At 39.7% G+C, this 19,550-nt stretch overlaps 2 protein-coding genes across 2 annotated transcripts in view; one reads left to right on the plus strand and one right to left on the minus strand.

Annotated features, from left to right (window-relative positions):
• The window catches only part of ca12 (carbonic anhydrase XII), a 92,324-nt gene that overhangs the window by 60,343 nt on the left and 12,431 nt on the right, over window positions 1-19,550 (minus strand). The gene's annotated exons all lie outside the window — the stretch shown is intronic.
• Window positions 588-7,674, plus strand: fbxl22 (F-box and leucine-rich repeat protein 22). The gene is made up of 2 exons (XM_056264918.1): window positions 588-1,317; window positions 7,303-7,674. Exons 1-2 carry the CDS (start codon window positions 860-862, stop codon window positions 7,649-7,651), a joined length of 807 nt encoding a protein of 268 aa, XP_056120893.1. The 5' UTR covers window positions 588-859; the 3' UTR covers window positions 7,652-7,674.

Genomic DNA, 19,550 nt, shown 5'->3' on the forward strand with positions numbered 1-19,550 from the left:
ATTGTTATTTTTCATTATCATCTTATTTTTTTGGCATTTTTGTCTATACAAAATCCCAGTTGCTGGAAAAACCTTTTCAGAATCTCTGGCTCATTTATACCTGATTTTTGGTCGATCCAATCACAAGTGAGAAACAGGATAAATTGGCGAATGTCTACTTTGACCACCTTAAGGGGTCGTTTACACGACACCATTTTCTACTAAAACCAGAAAACCCTTATATGCATTTTGGCTGTTCATTTACACTACAATGGCGTTTTGGTGGTCTGAAAACGCACGTTTTTGAAAACAATACCGCTATCCTCTCCATGCAAACTACAAAAACGTGCATTTGTGAAAACGGTGATGTAATGCACATGCGTATTACGTATCAAGTCTATAGGCGTAGTGTTTCTTTACAAAGTGACATCGCCAACTACTGGCCTGGCCTGAATAATACAGCGTTTTTAGTCGTTTTCGCGGATCCGTGTGAACTGGGATCGATTTGACAACATTGTCGCCTGTATGTGAAAAACACGAAGGAATAACTTTTCTGTTTTTAGTACATCTTTGTCGTGTAAACATGCCCCAGTGTGTCGTCTTTTATCAACCAAAATGCAAGCAAAACCAGGAGTAAACGGGGTGTTTCGGTGTAGAAGAGTGTCTCGCCATCCCCCATCCCCAAAGATGTAAGGCGCTGAGTGAAGCCTCTTGCAAGTGATAAACAGAAGCTGCCACACTCTAAACGTCTCTCACGCTGCCTCCTGTCCAGGCGTCAGAGACAGATGGACCGGGAGGGTCCATGTGCCTCACACATTTCCATTTTTGACCGTGCCTGCAGCGGTCCTCCCAAAATAACCCCCATTCCTTACGACCTTATATGTGCAAGGCCTCAGTTAGATTACAGTCTGGGGGAGAAGCAGCAATCCAGGCCACACAAGACTCGTCGTTGTCCCGTTGCTTTGTGGTTGTTAGCAGGCCTGTTAGTGTCTTCAGTCTTGCTATGCATCTCACAGAACTAGATCAGGAGTGTTTGCTACACCTTTTTTCGTACCTAGACAAGGACAGTCGCCGCAGCCTGTCCCTGACTTGCGTACGACTAAGACAGGTCTTCCTGGACCCGCGACTGTGGACGCTACTTCACTTCAGGTCTCCATGCGAGTTAAGGAGGGACAACTTTGTTCTGAGCTCTTCGCTGAGGTACCTGGCTGTATGCTGGCACTCGAGCAGGGTCAAGGTGTGCAACATCGAGGACTGGATGAAGACCACGTTCCAGAGAGACCTCTGCAGAAAGCACGAGAGCCTCGTCAGTGACTTCCTGGAGCGGGTTTGCCACATGTGAGTGTTTCTGTTTGTCTTGGCATCAACATTCATTTTGTCATTGGCTTGATCTCTCGGCCAGGCTGATGTTGTACCCTGATATATTTAGACCGATGAAGTAACCGTTTACTCATCCTCGTGTTATTCCAAACATTGGAAGAAGAATATGCAGAGCTCTGTCAAGCTCCAAATAGTGCAAAAACCACAATATTATTAACGTAAATGTTGTCCATACAAAATCAATATGATCGATGTGTGTGTCGAACAGACCAACATTTTAGTCATTTTCGTTTTCGACTTAAATCTCATTTGCACTTGTATATATTCAAACTTGTTGCATAAAGACATGTGTTTTACATCAATGACACCAAATCACATTTGATTTTTGTTTCATAGCCTATCATGACGTGTCAAGTTTGATATGCACAAGCGCAAATGAAATATGAAAGCTGTGGTGGAGGGAAAATTGTCAGTAAAGTCAGCATAAAATCGAAGCCTTTTTTTTTTTTACGGAATGTTGCAGTGTTTATTATGAATGATTTATCTGTGCGCATATTTTTAATCAAAATCATCCTCACAACATCATCACTTCTATCACTTTACATGAAATTGCAGAAATTAGCGATCCAATCTATTCCAGATGGACAAAATCAAGTCATGCAGACAAACCGAATTTCAGTGTCATGCTGATTTTGTTCTGTTCCTTCAGACTTCATACTGCTTTTGTTGTATGGGGAAAAGAGTAGAATGAACATTCTTTAAAATATCAACTTCTGTTCCACAGATGAAAGCGAGTCATACAGGTTTGAAGCATGAGGGAGTAAATGATGAAGAGTTAGTTCTCACAATATATATATATTTTATTCTGTCAAGTTGCAAAATCTTGAAACTATTTTAAAACAAGTCACAACTAAATGTTTATGAATTAATCTGGTTTACGATGGTGCTTAATAAATTTGGCTTAAATAAAGGTGCTGGCTTAAATAAATTCATTAAATCCCTACATAAAAGATTGTAAATGGAAACAAAGACACCAACTGGAAAATTTCACGCATTGCCTGCAACAACTGGCCCATCACTCCACAGCTACAGGCACACCGCAGGCCCTCTCAGTCAACACGGAGCTGTGGGACTGTCACTCAATGTATGGAAGAATAGAACACAACACTGGCCCACTTTCTTGTGTGTTGCAGCAAATTACTCATTCACCAGGTTCTGTTATGGGTTGAAAAGAATTACATGAGTACAGAACGTTCAGAAACTTTTGTTTTTGAGGACCGCAGATACATTAAGACGTAGCGTGATATTTTTCAAGGAACAGACATCAATGGTGGAAAGCTTGAAATGACTTCAGCATGAATGTTCCTCCCGTAGTCATTTAACTCCGCCTGTGTCTGACTAATAGGGATCTACTCAAACCTTCATTCCTTAAGAAGTTCATCATAAACACATTTTAGCCTCAAGCATGCACGTCATCAGCGATAGATGCGGCTTGCGTTCGAAGCGTGTTGAGGCTGGGAATGTAGTTTGCCTCAAGTTTTGAATGACACGAGGTCTGCGGTGTAGCATGCAGTGCACAGCTGAATTACCCTCTGGAGTTTTAAGGGCAGATCTGTACAGCCTCTTCCAGGCAGCCAATAATAACGGGAGACATGATGGAGCTCTGCGGTTTCTCCCGCTGCTGTTCTGCACTGTAAACTCACTTACGAAAAAGAAAAAAAGAAAAGAAACACTGTGATTTGGCAGAGCTCTTAAAAAAAAGGTTCTACAGTAATTCTCTGCATTGCCCTCAGAAAAAGAGCCAAACTTTGCCTTACTGATCTGAAGAATGTGTTATGAAACATCAAGAACTCTTTAATGTCTGAAGAACCATTTAGTCAACTCAAGGTGGTTGTTAAAGGTTTTTTGGAGGTTAAAGTCAGTGTGAACTGGAAGTTGCAACTGACTTTACTTCAGTGTTGTGATGTATTTCCAAGTGAAACTTGTATATGAATATTTGATAGAGGGGGGGTTTTATTTTAGCGCTCCTCTCCATCCCTTGCTCATAGCAGACTGACGGTTGGAGGGGAGTTTTTAACAAGAAACGCGAGAAAAAGCCATCAAACCAGCCCGTTCTCATCCCAAGGCGTCATCTAACTGACGCTTTTGACCATGCGTCAACATGCCGACGCACATGGTACCCCTTTAGCGTCAATATGAGACGTGCCTCCTAGTGGTCTAACCCTAACCCTACCCCAGACCTAAACCTACCCATAACGGAAGCGTCATCTAACTGACGCTAAAGGGTGCCATGTGCGTCGGATTTAGACGCATGGTCAAAAGCGTCAGTTAGATGACGCCCGAGGATGAGCGTCTCATATTGACGCTTAAGGGGTACCATGTGCGTCGGCATGTTGACGCATGGTCAAAAGTGTCAGTTAGATGACGCCTTGGGATGAGAACGTGTTGATCAAACAAGATTAAAGATTTGATTAAAGATTACTACAAACAATTTCTGTCTTTCTGTTAACTTGCACTGGTTAATTTTTCACCACAAGACTCGTAATGTGCGCTAACAAAGTAAAGAATCAATTTTGATTTCATGCCGACTTTAATTATTCTAATTTTTTATGTTACATTATAGGTTCCTCGGGTCAGTGTATTGGTTTCTATGTTATTTAGTTCTTCCTTAAGAATAAAATATTAAAATCTTTATTTTTATGTAAGAATGAAAGACAAGTGTGAATATGGATGTATATTGACCAGAGATTTATAGAACGACACATGATGAAATCATAGGGTTCTTGAGTTGGCTATACTGGTTACTTTTTGATGATTAAGTTCTTGATGTTCATTATAGGTTCTTCAGATCAGCATGTTACTTTCTGCTCTGTCTAAAGAATTAGAACACAAGAACCAGATCATTCTAAAGGCCTGTTCACACCGGGACGACGTTTAACGCCTCATGACTAAACAAAGGGCGCCAATGTGAGTGTGCACACCGACACGAAAAACGCCACGCGTAAAAGCGTCATTTTTTTTAAAAACGCCTCGGGTTCGGTTTTTTGGTTTGACGCGCCGCGTCAAAAACTATCTGACCAATGAGATTGGCGCTTTTGCTCACGTGTCTGGAGCTTCCGAAGTTACAGTAAAACACAACTTGGGGGCGCTCAAACACAAAACGGTCTTGCCGAGTACACATACGTAACGGCGAAGAAGATATACGCCAAGTAGCGTCTACACTGCCGGGAAAAAATAAGACGAGGAAGATGCAAGGCCAGATGAATGTGGAGCTGCTGGTCTCGTTGGTGTCGGAACATAAAGAACTATATGACAAACGCGACAGCGACTACAAAAATAGGACTATTCCTGTTTTACATTAAGCGCCATCTAATGTCAGGGAATTAATTTGCATGTTCACTCGGCTCATCGTCAGCGAAAATCGCTTGGGTGTGAACACAAAAAACGCGTTGAAAAACACTGCCGAATAACGCGCGCCGATATTCGTCCGGGTGTGTACGGGTTCTCTTATGACATCAGGGTACACAATTCTACAAAGATCCAATGCAACTCAAGATGGTTGTTGAGGGTTCTTTAGGGTAAAAAAATAAATAATGTTAAATTAGGGGTTCATCAGCATAAGGATGGTTGTCCCTTTGACCAGAGAAAATTGGAGCAACACATGATGAAATTGGAGAGAAGCAGAAAGAAGTCCCTCCCTTGTGCGCTCTCCTCTCATGATTTGCATTGGCAGGTGGAGCCTACAATCAGTTCTTTGTTGATGAGGGTGGAATGCACATGTGCGTCACAGTCACTGTGCACTGTGTGTGCACGTGTGTGTGTCTAGCTCACTTTCCTACAAAGACATACACACACACACACACTGACTGACGCCATTGTGGCAATATATTTCAGCTGCAGGAAATTTTTATAAAACAGTGCCTAGGGAAGAAGAAGTCTCAGATGGTGTCATTAAGTTCAAGTAGGGATTTAGTTTTATTCTTCAAATAAAACATTGCTTTCTTTCTCTTTCTTGAACACCTAGTGCAACTTACCGTTGCCGTCCACTAAAATTCAGAACCGAATTCAGACATTTTCATGGCCAAAAATGCTAACACTAAAAAAAATTGTTTCAGCGATTTGATGGCTTAGACCTTTGGCTCCACAACAAATAATTTGTTATGGATATTGCGCATGATGAATAACACCATTTATCCAAACAGGCTAATAGAAATGAAAAATGAAGAACGTAACTACATCTGACCACATCCATGTGCTGTGTGAGACTTTTTCTGTTGATGTTCTTGGCGCAGACCTATCATTATTGCCGCTTCAGGGAAAAGAAGTCTCTAGACTCAGTCCTTTGGCCCTAGACACGCCCTCTAGTCTAGAGTGTCCCGAGAGAGACATTAGCCTATAGGAAGACTACTGTCACTGTGATGACTCTGAGTTCAAAGAAAAAGCATTAGATTGAATTCCTGGTAAATTACTATACGCGTACGTCCTGCCACGTGCGGGATGTCTATAGAGGCCACATCCTCGTGGAGAAACCTTCACACCCAGCCTCTCAGAAGCAAAGTAAAATAAGACTTAGTTGAGTCTTTGTTAGTTTTTCATAAAAAAAAAAAAAAAAGCCTGTTTGATGGAAATCTGTGCTTAAAAAACCCAAAACAAACGAAACATCTGCACAAGAGAAAGGCGGAGCCACGAGAGGAAGACGTGCTTATGTAACCGGAGATGATGCGACGCATATATCTGGTGTGTTTACTTCATCTGGCCAGCTCTGAAAACTCCTCCCGCTCAAACACAATGGCCGAAAGCTGCTCCAGCAGAATCTGTCAAACCAACCGATCCCCGAGGCTTCGAATTCTTGTGAGCCTCTCTCATCCTTCCTCTCCCGTTGATCCCTTTATCAGACCGTCTGTGTCACAGATGGCCGTCTGTGATAATGAAAGCAATGGCACGTGTAGCGTGAGATCTGCCCCATGGCCAGGGTTATTGGGACATAACACTTACAGGCGGCTGGAATGTGCCGGTCTCACATGTGGTTAAGTGGTAAGATTATGTAAGAGTTTATATAATCTGCATCAGTAAACGTGAATGACATCTCAAAGCTACAGTCATTAGCTCGCTCCATGTGAGCGTGTGTGTGTGTGTTGACCCAGTGTGAGTCCCCCAGCAGGCTGCAGCAGAGGAGAAACACGGACACACAGAAGGGCCACTCTCCAGAAGCCAGTACAGAAGGTTCCTGTTGCCCGAGCTCACTGGTGTGGGCTTGGGAAATGGCTCGGCTTTCAGCTGGTGCGATTTAGCAAGAGCACCAGCTGTGTTTATGTGTCAAAAATAGCTGATGCAGCAAACACTGACTTGGGGAATGGTTTGTGTTATGCTACAGGTATGGTATACCATGCAAATGCCTGGTGGGGCCACATCAATTACTGCCTAAACAGTTTTGGGTTACAGTTTGTGACAACTTGACACGTTTATTATACAGTCTACCACTTCATGTGTCCCCTGAGGAATAAAAAGCATTCGCAATGCAGTAAACTATGTGTTTTCCAGCCAGTGCATCTTTGGCGGCTGTTTACATTTGTGAAATTCATATCCCATTTCTCACTGTCTAGTCACTTAAAGCTGTCTTTAAAAAAAAATGAAAATACTTTCTTTGATTCCAGATTAATATGTCAAGACATGCTGAGATGATTAATATGGCAATACTAACTAAGAGGATCAACAGGATCAACCAATAGAATGAGTTTGGGAGCGGGGCTATCAGTTTAATTGACCAGTCACATACAAGGGGAGTGTTTAGGGAAACCTGTTTGAAAAATAGCAGCACAGAAATTACACACTTCAGCTTTAATGGACAATTGTTCGTTACTCGATAATTCACTATTCAAATCTATTTTTCCAGACAAATAGCAAGCAAACATGTATGCACTGCATATCGCTCTTTTGTATTATTATCAAATTATAGATATTTCTGTCATATAGCATGAGAAATTCTGCTTCTTGTTTCTTTAGGTGTCCGAATCTAGTCTCGCTGACTCTGTCTGGATGCGGACACATTACGGATCACAATGTCATCGACGTGCTACAAAGCTGCAGGAGGCTAGATAGCCTTAGTCTAGAAAACTGCGCTCGGCTGACTGACTCCGTCCTCCAGGCTGTGGTGGACCACGGTAAAAGTCTCACAGAGGTGAGGGTGGACTTCTGCCGGAACGTGACCCAGGCAGGGCTGCAGGACGTCAGAGACAAGAGACCAGAAGTCCAGCTGAGCGCATTACACAGCGCAGATATGATTCCAGACAGCAAGCCTGAGGAGAAAACGCAGATCAGGAGAGCTCTGCAGAAGTTCTTGATCTTCTCCTGACAGAAGCTACCTAGAGACTTCATGTCAAATTGAGGTTCGCAACATTGTCCAGTACTATTACAAATGTTTTATTTTTATCTCACTTTTGATATTGATATTGATATGACACTTGGGGTTTCTCTTGTATGTTCTCTTTTGCCATTTCAAAGGTTTCCATGACATACAGTCTTCTGTGTTTATTTTGATCAGCATTCTCATTTCAAACTAATTTTTTGTACCTTTGCTGTTATGGGTTGTTTTTCATTTGTTTGTTTGTCCATTTGGCTCCATGAAATGACTCCCCGGTCAAGTACACAGTACAAAGACTAAGTATTCAATATGCAAGGCAGTGGCCCAATCCACACATTTCAACCAAATCTTAGGTTTTGATTATAAAACATTTGCAGTATTTCTTAAAAACACAGCTTGTTTTTCCTTGCATAATCAAGGTTTGTTCTGGAACAAGTCATAGTTGGTTATTCTCATTGTGGGTTTTGGACTTCCTCCAATATGCAAGAACAATATTTGACCGAGCACAGGTTAAAGCCTTGCTGCATGACTTTTATTAAGCAATAAGGTGTGTGAGGCTGTATTATATTGTGAATATAATCATATTGTGAATCATGTTAGGCACTAGGACTATTTTCGCAATACGCCTCATTGCTCCTATAAAACTTTATTTCATTAAGCAAATTCTTTCATCTTGTATAAGAAAACCGTTCCAGTCCTGGTTGCTGATTGGTCAACACAGCGTTTCAGCCATACTAAAACACGCAGTATATATGGCTACCCATAGAGACCAAACTTCAGTTTACATACATCAACTACTGTATTTTCTAGCAGAATGATGTAACAATGAATTTGCTTAGTAATAATGTTTGTTTTTGTTTTTTTATTCTTATTTTTTATTTTTTACTTTTTTTATTATGTACTGTATAATTCCTGTTCCTGACTATGCACTTCGATGTAAGATCTTACCTGTTGACCATTGATGAAGGTTTTTTTTTTTTTCCTATCATGTCTGCCTTAACAGAGATTTATGACCTAATGCCTGCACAGAGTTATTTGAGGCCATGTTGGAAGTCTTCCAACGTTGTGATTAGAAAGCTATTATGTAAGAGATTTGGAGTGTGGAAGTATAGTTTGGCCAGTGTCTGTGTTGTCCACGTGACCACACTATTTTGCATCGTAATTGCAGCAAAAATAGTTGTTGTTTCCGCTTGGAGTTACAGAATTTGTTCTTCCTCTCTTGTGCCTGTTTGACCTTTTTCAAGTGCATGCAATCCAGCAAACACAAGTACGGTTTCCTCAAACCCTCAGGGCATCATCAAGACTGTATGAAGAACAATCACACATTCTGTCCTTAGTATGTAATATTATTGGAGATACATTTAGATAAACAAAATCATTTCTAATGAGTCTTAACAGAAAGTCCCTTGTTTTACAGCCAATGTTCTCCACAGGATGTTCTCTGCAATGGACTGAAGGCTGGAGGGTAAAATAATATTGGGATAATTTTTTTTTCTCTCTCATTCTTGTTATCAGTATCTCTTTTCAACTCTTGCTCTAGGTTTTGTTCTTGTCAAGTTACATAAGTAAATGTCTGAAGAAAAAAAAATTCAGTTATCGTTGTAAAAAAAAAAGTCTGTTATTGTGTTACAAATGGAGATGGTTACATAACGTTTGTCTAATCAATACTTTACGATAATTCCCATGACCATAATCATTGGTGGAGGATGACGACGAGGGCCTGTGACCCACGGTTCACCCATAAAACTATTGTCCCGGGCCTCGTGAAATCAAGCATTGTGATATTTCGTAAGACTTTGAGAGGTTAAATGAGCCGGAAACCTGATCAGCATGCTGCGATTGCCTAAATCAGGTATTTCTTTGTTGTGGATGTCAATCCACTCCAAGTGGTTATGCAATCCAGTTAGTGTTTAATAATATCAAGGATCCAGCCAACAGATTTAGAAAGGCTGAAAACATTAGCTACTATTTATGTTCACGATCACGTGTAAGCAATTAGCAAGTGAAGCCAAGAAACTGTACCCTTAAAAGAAAAAAAAGTTGTTATTGCCAGAGTGTAGACCTTCTTTTTCTCAAAACTGAGAACTAGTTAACACCCATGGGCAACTTTAAGGTCGGTGTTGATTGGCTGTAGACAGCAATGGGCCTCTAATGTGTGTGATTTGCCTGAAGCTACACGGGTTTGTGTTGCTGAGGTTACAGTTGTAAAGCATCTCATCTGTGAAGTCTACTATGGGCAAACACAATCTCTGAGGAGGTCATAAAACATGCTTCACATCACAAGAACTATTTGTTCTGTTTATTTTTTAATTTTTTCAGTATCAGAAACCTCATGCAAAGGTTATGTTAGACATTAGTAATGGCAGACAAAGTTTATATATTCAAACGTATATTTATTGAGACAACAAGGACCTTCAAAATGTAGCTGTGTCAATATCTTGCTGTCTTTTGCAACATTCTTATGAATGCCTGATGGAGATTGTGAGCCTGAAAGTTGCTGTATCAATATGTTGCTGTTTATTACACCATGCTTACTGTACGAATGCCTGAAGTTAAAAAAAACTGAAATCTTGTTTCCTAAATACGCTGCCTGATCAAGTTTGTATAAGACCAAAAGGTTTGTCTTATACGCTGCATTCTTCCACAGCATTCTTACAAATACCTGCAGTTCGTAAGTTTGTAACATTGCTGTCTTTATACATTGCCTTTTTTACGACCTTCGAGAAAATAGCTGACAAAAAAATCACAGTATTCTTCCAACTCCCACAACTTAGTTTGAATGGCATCTTTAATGCGTTTAATAATGCGTGATGAAGTTCAAAAGGCCGTACATTTTCTCGTAAGGCTTTAGTCAGGCATTCGTATAAAGGTTGTAAGAGAAAATTGAGACACAAACGTTTCAGTCAGAAGGTTGTCTCAATCCGTACAACCTTTTTACGAACGTAAGACCGAAATGTCCGAAATCTCAATAAGCTGGAATCTCTAATGAATTCTTAGGAAATGCTCAATTGATCCGAAGAATTTTCATTTTGCACGATACAGCAAGACTTTTTCTTATTTTTTTGTACAATTATAAGCTTAAAAGTTACTTTAAATAGTTATGGACGCACCTATTTTTTTTGTCAAAATACAAAGGATTTTCATCAAACAAATGCCCAAACCACAATTTGTTCTCAGATCAAGAACTTCAATACCTTACAGCAATTTAGATAAACTTCAAAGCAAATTGCTTAAAATGCACCACAGCCGTTTTTACCAGATGCAATCGTTCATGTGGGATTGTGAGGTTGAGCCAAATCCATAAGACCATATAAGAGCCAGTTTCCTTCAGGCTGCATATAGAAATGAATTATGAGTCTGCATCAACCTATAAGAGTCTCCACGTGTCGGTTCTAAATGTCTAATCCAGTTCTTGACCAACAGCTGTGAATATGTAAGCCAGAAAAGTATGGCAAACCAGAAAGACTGGTCACTGTAAGAGGTGACATTGACACATTTATGCAATGTCTCGGGTGAATTCCATTCCCTCACGTTTTTGGCCTGTGATGTATGTTTGTCTCCTCATTTCTGAAAGCACATCACATGTTGTACATATGCCTGTCCTCGCTTGCTAGTCCTCATATGCCATGTAAACCGAACGTAAGGTTATGAGGAAAGTGATAAAACAAGCTGCAGAGGGTAATAAATTGTACTGGATGTTTATTGGTTTGACTGAAGCACATGGGCAAGTTGTGACATAAGATCTGCACATACATGTACAACATGCAGTCTCTTTCCTTCTCTTTCTCTCCCTCTGGGTGGAGGAATGCAAAGGCAGCTCAGGCCACGAGCTGTTTCGTAAAAACTGTGGGAGGGAAGTCACGTTGTAGTGAAATTCACAGGCTGAGCGGAAAAGAAGGGGAGGGGGAGTTGATTTATGTCATCCAGGAATGGTTGCTGGTGCGCTGGCTTCTCTTTTAGACCCATGCAGCACACATCCATAGCCACTCCTACTGCATCTCTCATGTCCTGCAATGCACATTACCAGGGATTTAGCAGGTCTGTTGGGATTCATAAAATGTGAGATGTATTTTTAGCTGCTGTGCCTGAAGGATCTTCGTTAAAAGGGTGATAATGTGCATTTTATTTTATTCAATTTATTTTATATTTTATTTTAGAATTTCTTTATACCTGCGCGATAATATTTACCATTGTTCGGCAAATTTTCATCAACTCCACGCAATTGTGAATTGGGATTTTGTTTGAGTGCTAAAGATTTTCCACACAGATTTTGCATCAAGTTGACAGAAAGCTGCTTGTTTTGAAAGTGACTTTTGTGTGAGCTGTGCTTCATACACAATTGACAATATAGACATTTTTGCACAATTTCCGCCAAACATTTAGTCGTTTCTTTATTCAAAAATTAAGAATTAAGCGCCCCTTCATTGGCATGTGAAATGAAAAGCCACATTAGCGTAGGGTCAGATATAGTTGTTATCTGTCCCTTTGCAAAGCCTACATTAGATTGTGATAAAAAACATTACACAATTGCATGCAGACTTTGTTAAAAATGTATACTTTAGCCATTTGTTTCTAATGTTGGGCATCTATCCTACTTGTATTACACACTATACAAATGATATGATCAAAAAGTTATGACAACATATGGTTTTACATTGCTTTAAAAGTAATCTTTAACTTTTTATACAAGTTGTACAAGATTCAACTCATTTTTAAGTCAGTTTAATGTCATTTAAGTTGATTACTTAAACATTTCAGGCAGAAACTTTTTTTTACATTGTAAGGGGGCGGGCCAAGTTTCTGAACATTGAATGAAGATTAAACAAATTTTGATTCCAGTCATTTACCCAGACAGCAACATAGTGTCGGCCCAGATCTGGCCCACCTGGAATTCATACATTAATTGAGCACATGTAGGTAGAATGTATGCAGTGCCTTCATTTAGTGCACATGTTTGCAACATGGTTTGTCTTTGTGATAGGTTGAGATAAGGCAGTAGACCTTATGAGGGCATTACATAAGGATGCTTGTGAAATGTGTGCAGAGAGATGCGTATAACAAACAGAGCTTTATAATTTCACATAATGGAGCAAATGCTTGCTTAAGTTTACTCCACAATAGTATACACTCCCCAACACAGCACTCAGCAGCTTTGCTATTTGTAGTGTTAGCCTCCAAATGTCTTTTACTTGTTTAGTTAGGACTTTTTTTGTTGGTAAAAGTGTGACAGTTAAGTGGCAGACTATGGCTTATTTCATGCGTTACGTCTGCAGTCTGGAGGCCGTGGGTTGGTGTTGAGCGTTTTAGTACCACATGAACTGAGATGCCCTTCTCTGAAAGCTACAGAGTTGAAAAAGGTGTTTAATGTGCAACATTCAGGTTTCAAGGATTCTCATTTATTTGAAAACATTAAAGAGAGTCACAGTGCCAGCTGTTCCCCCACTAGTGCCTCATCTGCCTTCTTTTCCATTTTAGTCGAGGAAAACCAATGTAAATCAAACAGGCGTCTATCTGTCCTTAAAGACACATTCCACGTTAGCTCTATGCAGGTTTTTTCATTGGCCAATACAAACATAACAAGAGTTTCACAGACACTTCTCTTTTGTCCGGTGGAACTTCTGAGTAAATGTATTGGCTATGCTACAGAGTAATCTATGGATTAAGATATTTACTTAGATATTTTTTTTTTATCTCTCTGTGCACATAAATCAACTGATAAAGAGTAATGAGAAGAAACCAATGAAAGTTCTTACTATTAAAGTCCACATGAAAAAGCATGTGCAACCCAATTTACATGAACATTTTCATAAACACTTTTTACTGCCACTTCGGACACTGAGACTTCTACCAGTACTTACTACTTTTTTACTATTTGTTACTTCTACTTATTTGTATTTATTGTTCTGCCTACGTTTTTTTCTTTTGCCTACGATATAGGACGTCACTTTAACATCCCACTGCCCTCCACTTTCTGTTTATGGTCATGTTTATTAAATGTGCGTATGGTCCTGTTTAATGTTACTGTAAGTCTGAGCCTCGTCACAAGCATTTCAATGCCCAGTTTCCCCAGTGTAAATTGTGCACATGACAAATAAATGATGCATTTCCATGTAAAACATACATTTGTGGGGAAAAAAGCAGGACAGGACTTAATTTTATACACCAAGTGTTGATTGCATAGTGGATGTTATTGTGCGTAAGTCCTCACAATCTCATGACAATACATAACATTTTGGCAAATTGAATTAATTCGTACAATCTCATTCATACGTTTCAGGTGAAACAATAATGAAAATTGAATCATTATTTAAACCCAGACAGCAACATAGTGTCGGCCCAGACCGGCCTAGTGTCGGAATCCACATGTACCAGATGTGGCCCGGATCTGGGACAACACTATGTTGCTGTTTGGGTATATCGTAATTAAAGTACTATCGTATTTTGTACAGGAGACTTAGCTAGTTTTAATGTAAATGAAAAAAGAATAATTTCAGTCCTTTCAAAGCAGACACTGCATTTATTGTGACCGCCATGTTTTTTCACTGACTCTTGTAATTACAACTTTGTGGTGGCATTCTTGTTCATTCAACTCATAAACATGATCTTTCCGACATGACTTGAATGCACCATTACATACATTAGCTATCTGTTAGCATTCCCATTAGTGATGCATGGATCGCAGTTATATCCCCCACTGCGGATAATCCACAGACCGGGCGGGTCAAGTGATAAAAAATTACATTTTGGTTAATTGCAGGTGTGTCGTGGGTGGATGAGATAAATCATTAATGATGGAAATATTAATGTGTTTGAAACTTAATTTTCCATCAGGCACTATTCGCAGACTCTAATTTAGCCATGCTTGCGGGGTCCACTTGTTTAAGCAGCAATGGAGGCAAAATGGTTTATAATGATTTATATGTTGCTAATGGTGCTATGCTAACCGGCCAAACGCAGACTCTTTGACCAGCCAGGTGGTTAGAGAGGAGCGGTTGAAAAATATGGTTACCGTAATTCCTCAAATAAAGACCGGGGCCTTTATTTACCTGAACTGCAGATGGTAGCCGGCTTTTATTTGAAGCAGGCTTTTATTAGAGGCAGGCCTTTATTTCTTATTCGCGATCCCCGCCCGCCCGCCAGCCAAGTTTCCATGGTGACGCGTCATGCTTGGCACGTGTTCACCACAGCCAAAATAGCGCTGTATGACAGATGTAGCGCTTTTATTTCTAAATATTAACAAACTTGCTTACCATGTCATCAACTATCTTCTATTCTGACTCTCAAATCCGTGTAAGTGAGTTTGTTTTGTCGTTTAAAACCCTTTATAAATGATCTTGATCTGCAACGTGAGATGGGCACCGCAGTTCAGAGATTCCTGTCTGTTGGATTTGTTACGTTACAGCGCGTGAATTCTTCAGTTTCTCCCGAAATACATGAAAGTAAGTGGCCGGTGAACTGGGAGAAGAATAGAGTAAACTTTATAGTTACTTACACTGTGTATCTGATATGACTAAAACACGTCGCCAAATATATTTGAATGGATTGTTATTGCTGCTTCCATAGACACCATTGTGTATTTTACAAACTATAAATGTATTGTTTTGCTATAAATCATATCTATTTAAATGTCTGAAACCTAAAATAAACATGTGGTTAAAAACACTGAATAGTTGTGATATGACAACCGCTGAGCGAGTCCGTCTTTGAGTGTACACAAATTTTCCCCCGGCCTTAATTTGAGACCGGCCTTTAGTTGTCCGCGTTGACCACGCCCCCGGCCACTATCAGAGGCCCGGCGTTTATTTGAATACCGGTCTTTATTTGAGGAATTACGGTATGTCGACTGAAGTCGTTTCAGAGACGAAGCAAGTTAATACATTTTGATGAAAGGTACGAAGACAATCATACTTTTCTTTCGAATTGCATGCAATGATGAATCGTTCATAATAAGACCAGGAATGTGTATTAAGAATATAAATCAAAGAAAGTCAATTTCAATGTCATGTTGACTTTAAGATCAAGCACAGATCAGTAAAACTCAATAAAGGAGCATTAGTCAAATCCACAGCATTGTAAAACGAGGTAAATGATTTTTTACCTTATTGGAGTTTATGTACATCAACTTGTCAGTTAAAAGGCCAGTGAGCTGTAAGAAGACAAACAAATCTAATGCACTTCCACAGACGGCTTGTTATTCGCAAATGAATTGAAGCAAACAAGTTTTGACAACAGCCAGTCGTTATCCAATTTACTCCGATTTTCACGGAGGTCATTTTACCACGGCAGCCACATTTTTCAGAAGGAACATTTCCCCCTTTGGATTTCCTCTGTGCGAAATGGCAGCTCAAGCTTCCTGGCCGTGTTCATGGCTGCTCATTTTACAGAACTTATTTCCAGCAACTTCATTTGAAAATCAAATTGAGCGGGAACAAGCCTCCAGGTGCTAGGAAATTATGAACTGGCTAATCACTCTAAATCAGTTGTTATACAGTATGCAAAGAAAGAAGACTGCATAATGATTATAACTGGTACATTTGAGTTTAAACGTTGGTTGCTGAGGCTTTGTCTTCAAAGCAAGTAAGTTGGTCTAGAAACATTGGTCTGCTGCTATTATATATATATATATATATATATATATATATAATAGCAGCAGACCAATGTTTATTATATTATATATTATATACACTCTAAACAATGCTGGGTTGTTTGAACCCAAATTTGGGTAAATTATGGACAAACCCAAATGTTGGGTTAAAAATGTAATTTCAAATTTTAACCCAACTTCAACTTTCACTTTCAACCGTATATTTTTTTAATTGCATTTTTAACCCAAGATTTGGGTCTGTCCATATTTGACCCAAATTTGGGTTGGCGCAGTGGATAAGACACATGCCTTTGGTGTGAGAGACCCGGGTTCGAATCCACTGTGATACAACAATGTGTCCCTGAGCAAGACACTTAACCCCTAGTTGCTCCAGAGGCGTGCGACCTCTGACATATATAGCAATTGTAAGTCGCTTTGGATAAAAACGTCAGCTAAATGAATAAATGTTAAAATGAATGAATAAATTAGTGCTGTTAAATCGATTAATCACATCTAACATAAAATATTTACAAACTTCAGGATTAATTTATTTGACAGCGCTAGTTTTCGTGAAATAACCAATGAGGTACATAGCAGGAAGTTATAAATATAGCTGTTAATTTAATGTATTGATTTTGTGAACATAAAAAAAGAATTAAAAATTGTAATGTCTCTTAAATTAAAAACAAACCGAAAAATGGTTAAGGTTTGTATTGTGCAATACAAATTTGGCACAACTGTAGTTTGCTAAATGTCAATTATCTAATGACTGTTCATGCTTTATAGCAACTTACGGACCAAAACTGTTTTGTAATCAATTATCTTAATTTTTTCTTGGCAAATATTCATATATGCTAATAATTGGGATTCGTTTGATTAATGAATCTGCATATAATGTAATTAATTCAGTTAAAATTATTAATAAATATAAAAAAACCCACTTCAATTAGACGTTGAGCTGGTTCGGATCTATGTCTGCAGTTGTGCTTTCCTCATAGCGGTTAATTGTATACATTCACAACACAAAGAGCTGCCAGTCTTACAAAGGTCTGCATGTTTCCAATTATCTCACTTGCCTGACACAATATGAGAGAGCTTTTTTCTTTTGCTTAAAAGGGTTTGATGTCTTTTATATAGATATGCTTCAATATAGCTGTCTGATAGCACTGTGCAGGTTTAAATTCACATCTATTACGACCAGCCAATAATAAGCCTGAATATATGTGTTTTTATTATGTGCGATAACAGCTTCTTTCCTTTAGTGGATAATGATAAAGAACGGGAAGTAGATGGTAATGGAGAGATTAAGTGTGTATGTCTTGTGTGTGTGACAGTGTCTGAGATAGTAAGCCATTAAGACGAGCACCTCCTGCTTTATTTATGAGGGTCTCATTGTCAAAGTATAAGCATCCGCTATAGATTTTCTTAATGGGGGAGTGGGTTCAAATGTGACCTACCCTTTTTGCTCTGCTTCAGTTGCTGCAGTGCTGGGTTTCATTGTGTAGCAATATGAGAAAAATACAGAGTGAGTGGATGGAGATGGGTGGAGGTCGGACAGTCTTTATATATTCCTCGGCCCAGAATCGAGGATGGAGCGAGGGTGCGTTATCTGATCCTTTCTGTAATCTCATATGTCCACAGAGAGGGAACATCAATACCAGGCCTGTTTTTTAAATTCTTTTTTTTCTGTCTGAATATGGTCCACATTTCATCTGAGAGTTGTCTAGCTAATGTTGTCTTAATATTGTCTAGACCTCATGGCCTCTGTCTTTTCTCAATGGCCAGATCTGGGAGTTCAATTATTATATAAGATATTCTTAAAAAAAAAAAAAACTTATTTAGCTGAAGGTAACAGATGCTGAATAGTAAATACAGAATGTGAATTTCAAAATGATGCACAAAAAAACTGTTTGACTACCAACCAGAACACCCTAGCAACCACACAGTATCAGTCTGGCAACCAACCAGAACACCCTAGCAAATACATAATCAGTATCAGTCTGGCAACCAACCAGAACACCCTAGCAACCACACAGCATCAGTCTGGCAACCAACCAGAACACCCTAGCAACCACAAAGCATCAGTCTGGCAACCAACTATAACACCCTAGCAACCACATAGCAACAGTCTGGCAACCAACCATAACACCCTAGCAACCACATAGTATCCGTCTGGCAACCAACCAGAACACCCTAGCAACCACGAAGCATTATTCTGGCAACCAACCAGAACACCCAAGCAACCAATAGCAACAGTCTGGCAAAAAAACCCCCCAAAAAACCCAGAACGCTCTAGCAACCATATAGCAACACTTTGGAAACCAACCAGAACACCATAGCAACCACATAGCAACAGTCTGTCAACCAACCAGAACACCCTAGCAACCATATAGCAACACCCTGGAAACCAATCAGAACACCCTAGTAACCATAAAACTAATTTTGGAAACCATAGCAGACCAAGGTTTTTCATGTACAAACATACAAAAAATGCAGTTGGATACTAAACACCAGCGCGAACTTAAATTCCCCCTGTTTATTCTCAGTAGACGACATCATGCTGAGTGAGGAAACCTTCACGTCTAGACTACAAAATCCCAGTGTAACATAATTCTTTGCAGTATAAACATGTGCTTCCATTAAAAGACTCTTGAGAAATATAGTAATTATACGATATAGTAATTATACAGTAAACTGGCCAGTAGGTGGTATCTGCATATTAAACTAAAGGACTATCTCTGTGTACTTGCGGCTCCATCTGCACCTCTATCCTGGCTTGATCTTTATTTCACACCTGCACAGTGTGTGCGCCCGGACATATACATTCATGCATTCGCCCCCAGAGCGCGTTCCTGCCCTCGTCTGTTGTGTCTCCTGCCGACTGTGCAGGTGTCGAGGAGGCTTTTAATAATGCACAGTAAGCCTGCTTTGAAGCCGACTGCTCCTGTGCACAATATTCCTTGGCTCCCCATGGATCTCCCTGTCAGTTTCTCTGCCCGGGGCCGTGTTGCCTCAGCCATCAGCTCTCCTGTCAATCACTCTCCTGATGAAGCAATGCTCACACACCACAGGGTGTCAATTAAGCAGCAGGGCATTCAGTGGACCTATAGCTGCACATTACCTGCACGGCCATGAGATTTGCTTAATAAAACTTTATTTGCAATAGACATTATGCAACATAACTTTTTTGATGCTAATTGGTAGTTCACCCCTGTGTTCTTCCGAAGTGGTGCCACTTAAAAATGAACTAAATGAAAACACTTTTTAAATGATAAAGAAAACAGTGTACTCAGCTACACAGAAAGA

Source organism: Rhinichthys klamathensis, unplaced genomic scaffold (assembly GCF_029890125.1).
Source record: "Rhinichthys klamathensis goyatoka isolate OS25496 unplaced genomic scaffold, OSU_Roscu_1.1 h1tg000228l_1, whole genome shotgun sequence".
Taxonomy (NCBI): Eukaryota; Metazoa; Chordata; class Actinopteri; order Cypriniformes; family Leuciscidae; genus Rhinichthys; species Rhinichthys klamathensis.

Bases quoted from the DNA above. Each gene is read 5' to 3' on its own strand.
- fbxl22 (XM_056264918.1), top strand. From the start codon at position 860: ATGTGCAAGGCCTCAGTTAGATTACAGTCTGGGGGAGAAGCAGCAATC. The intron at 1,318-7,302 runs GTGAGTGTTTCT...TTGTTTCTTTAG, and splicing joins CTGGAGCGGGTTTGCCACAT to GTGTCCGAATCTAGTCTCGC.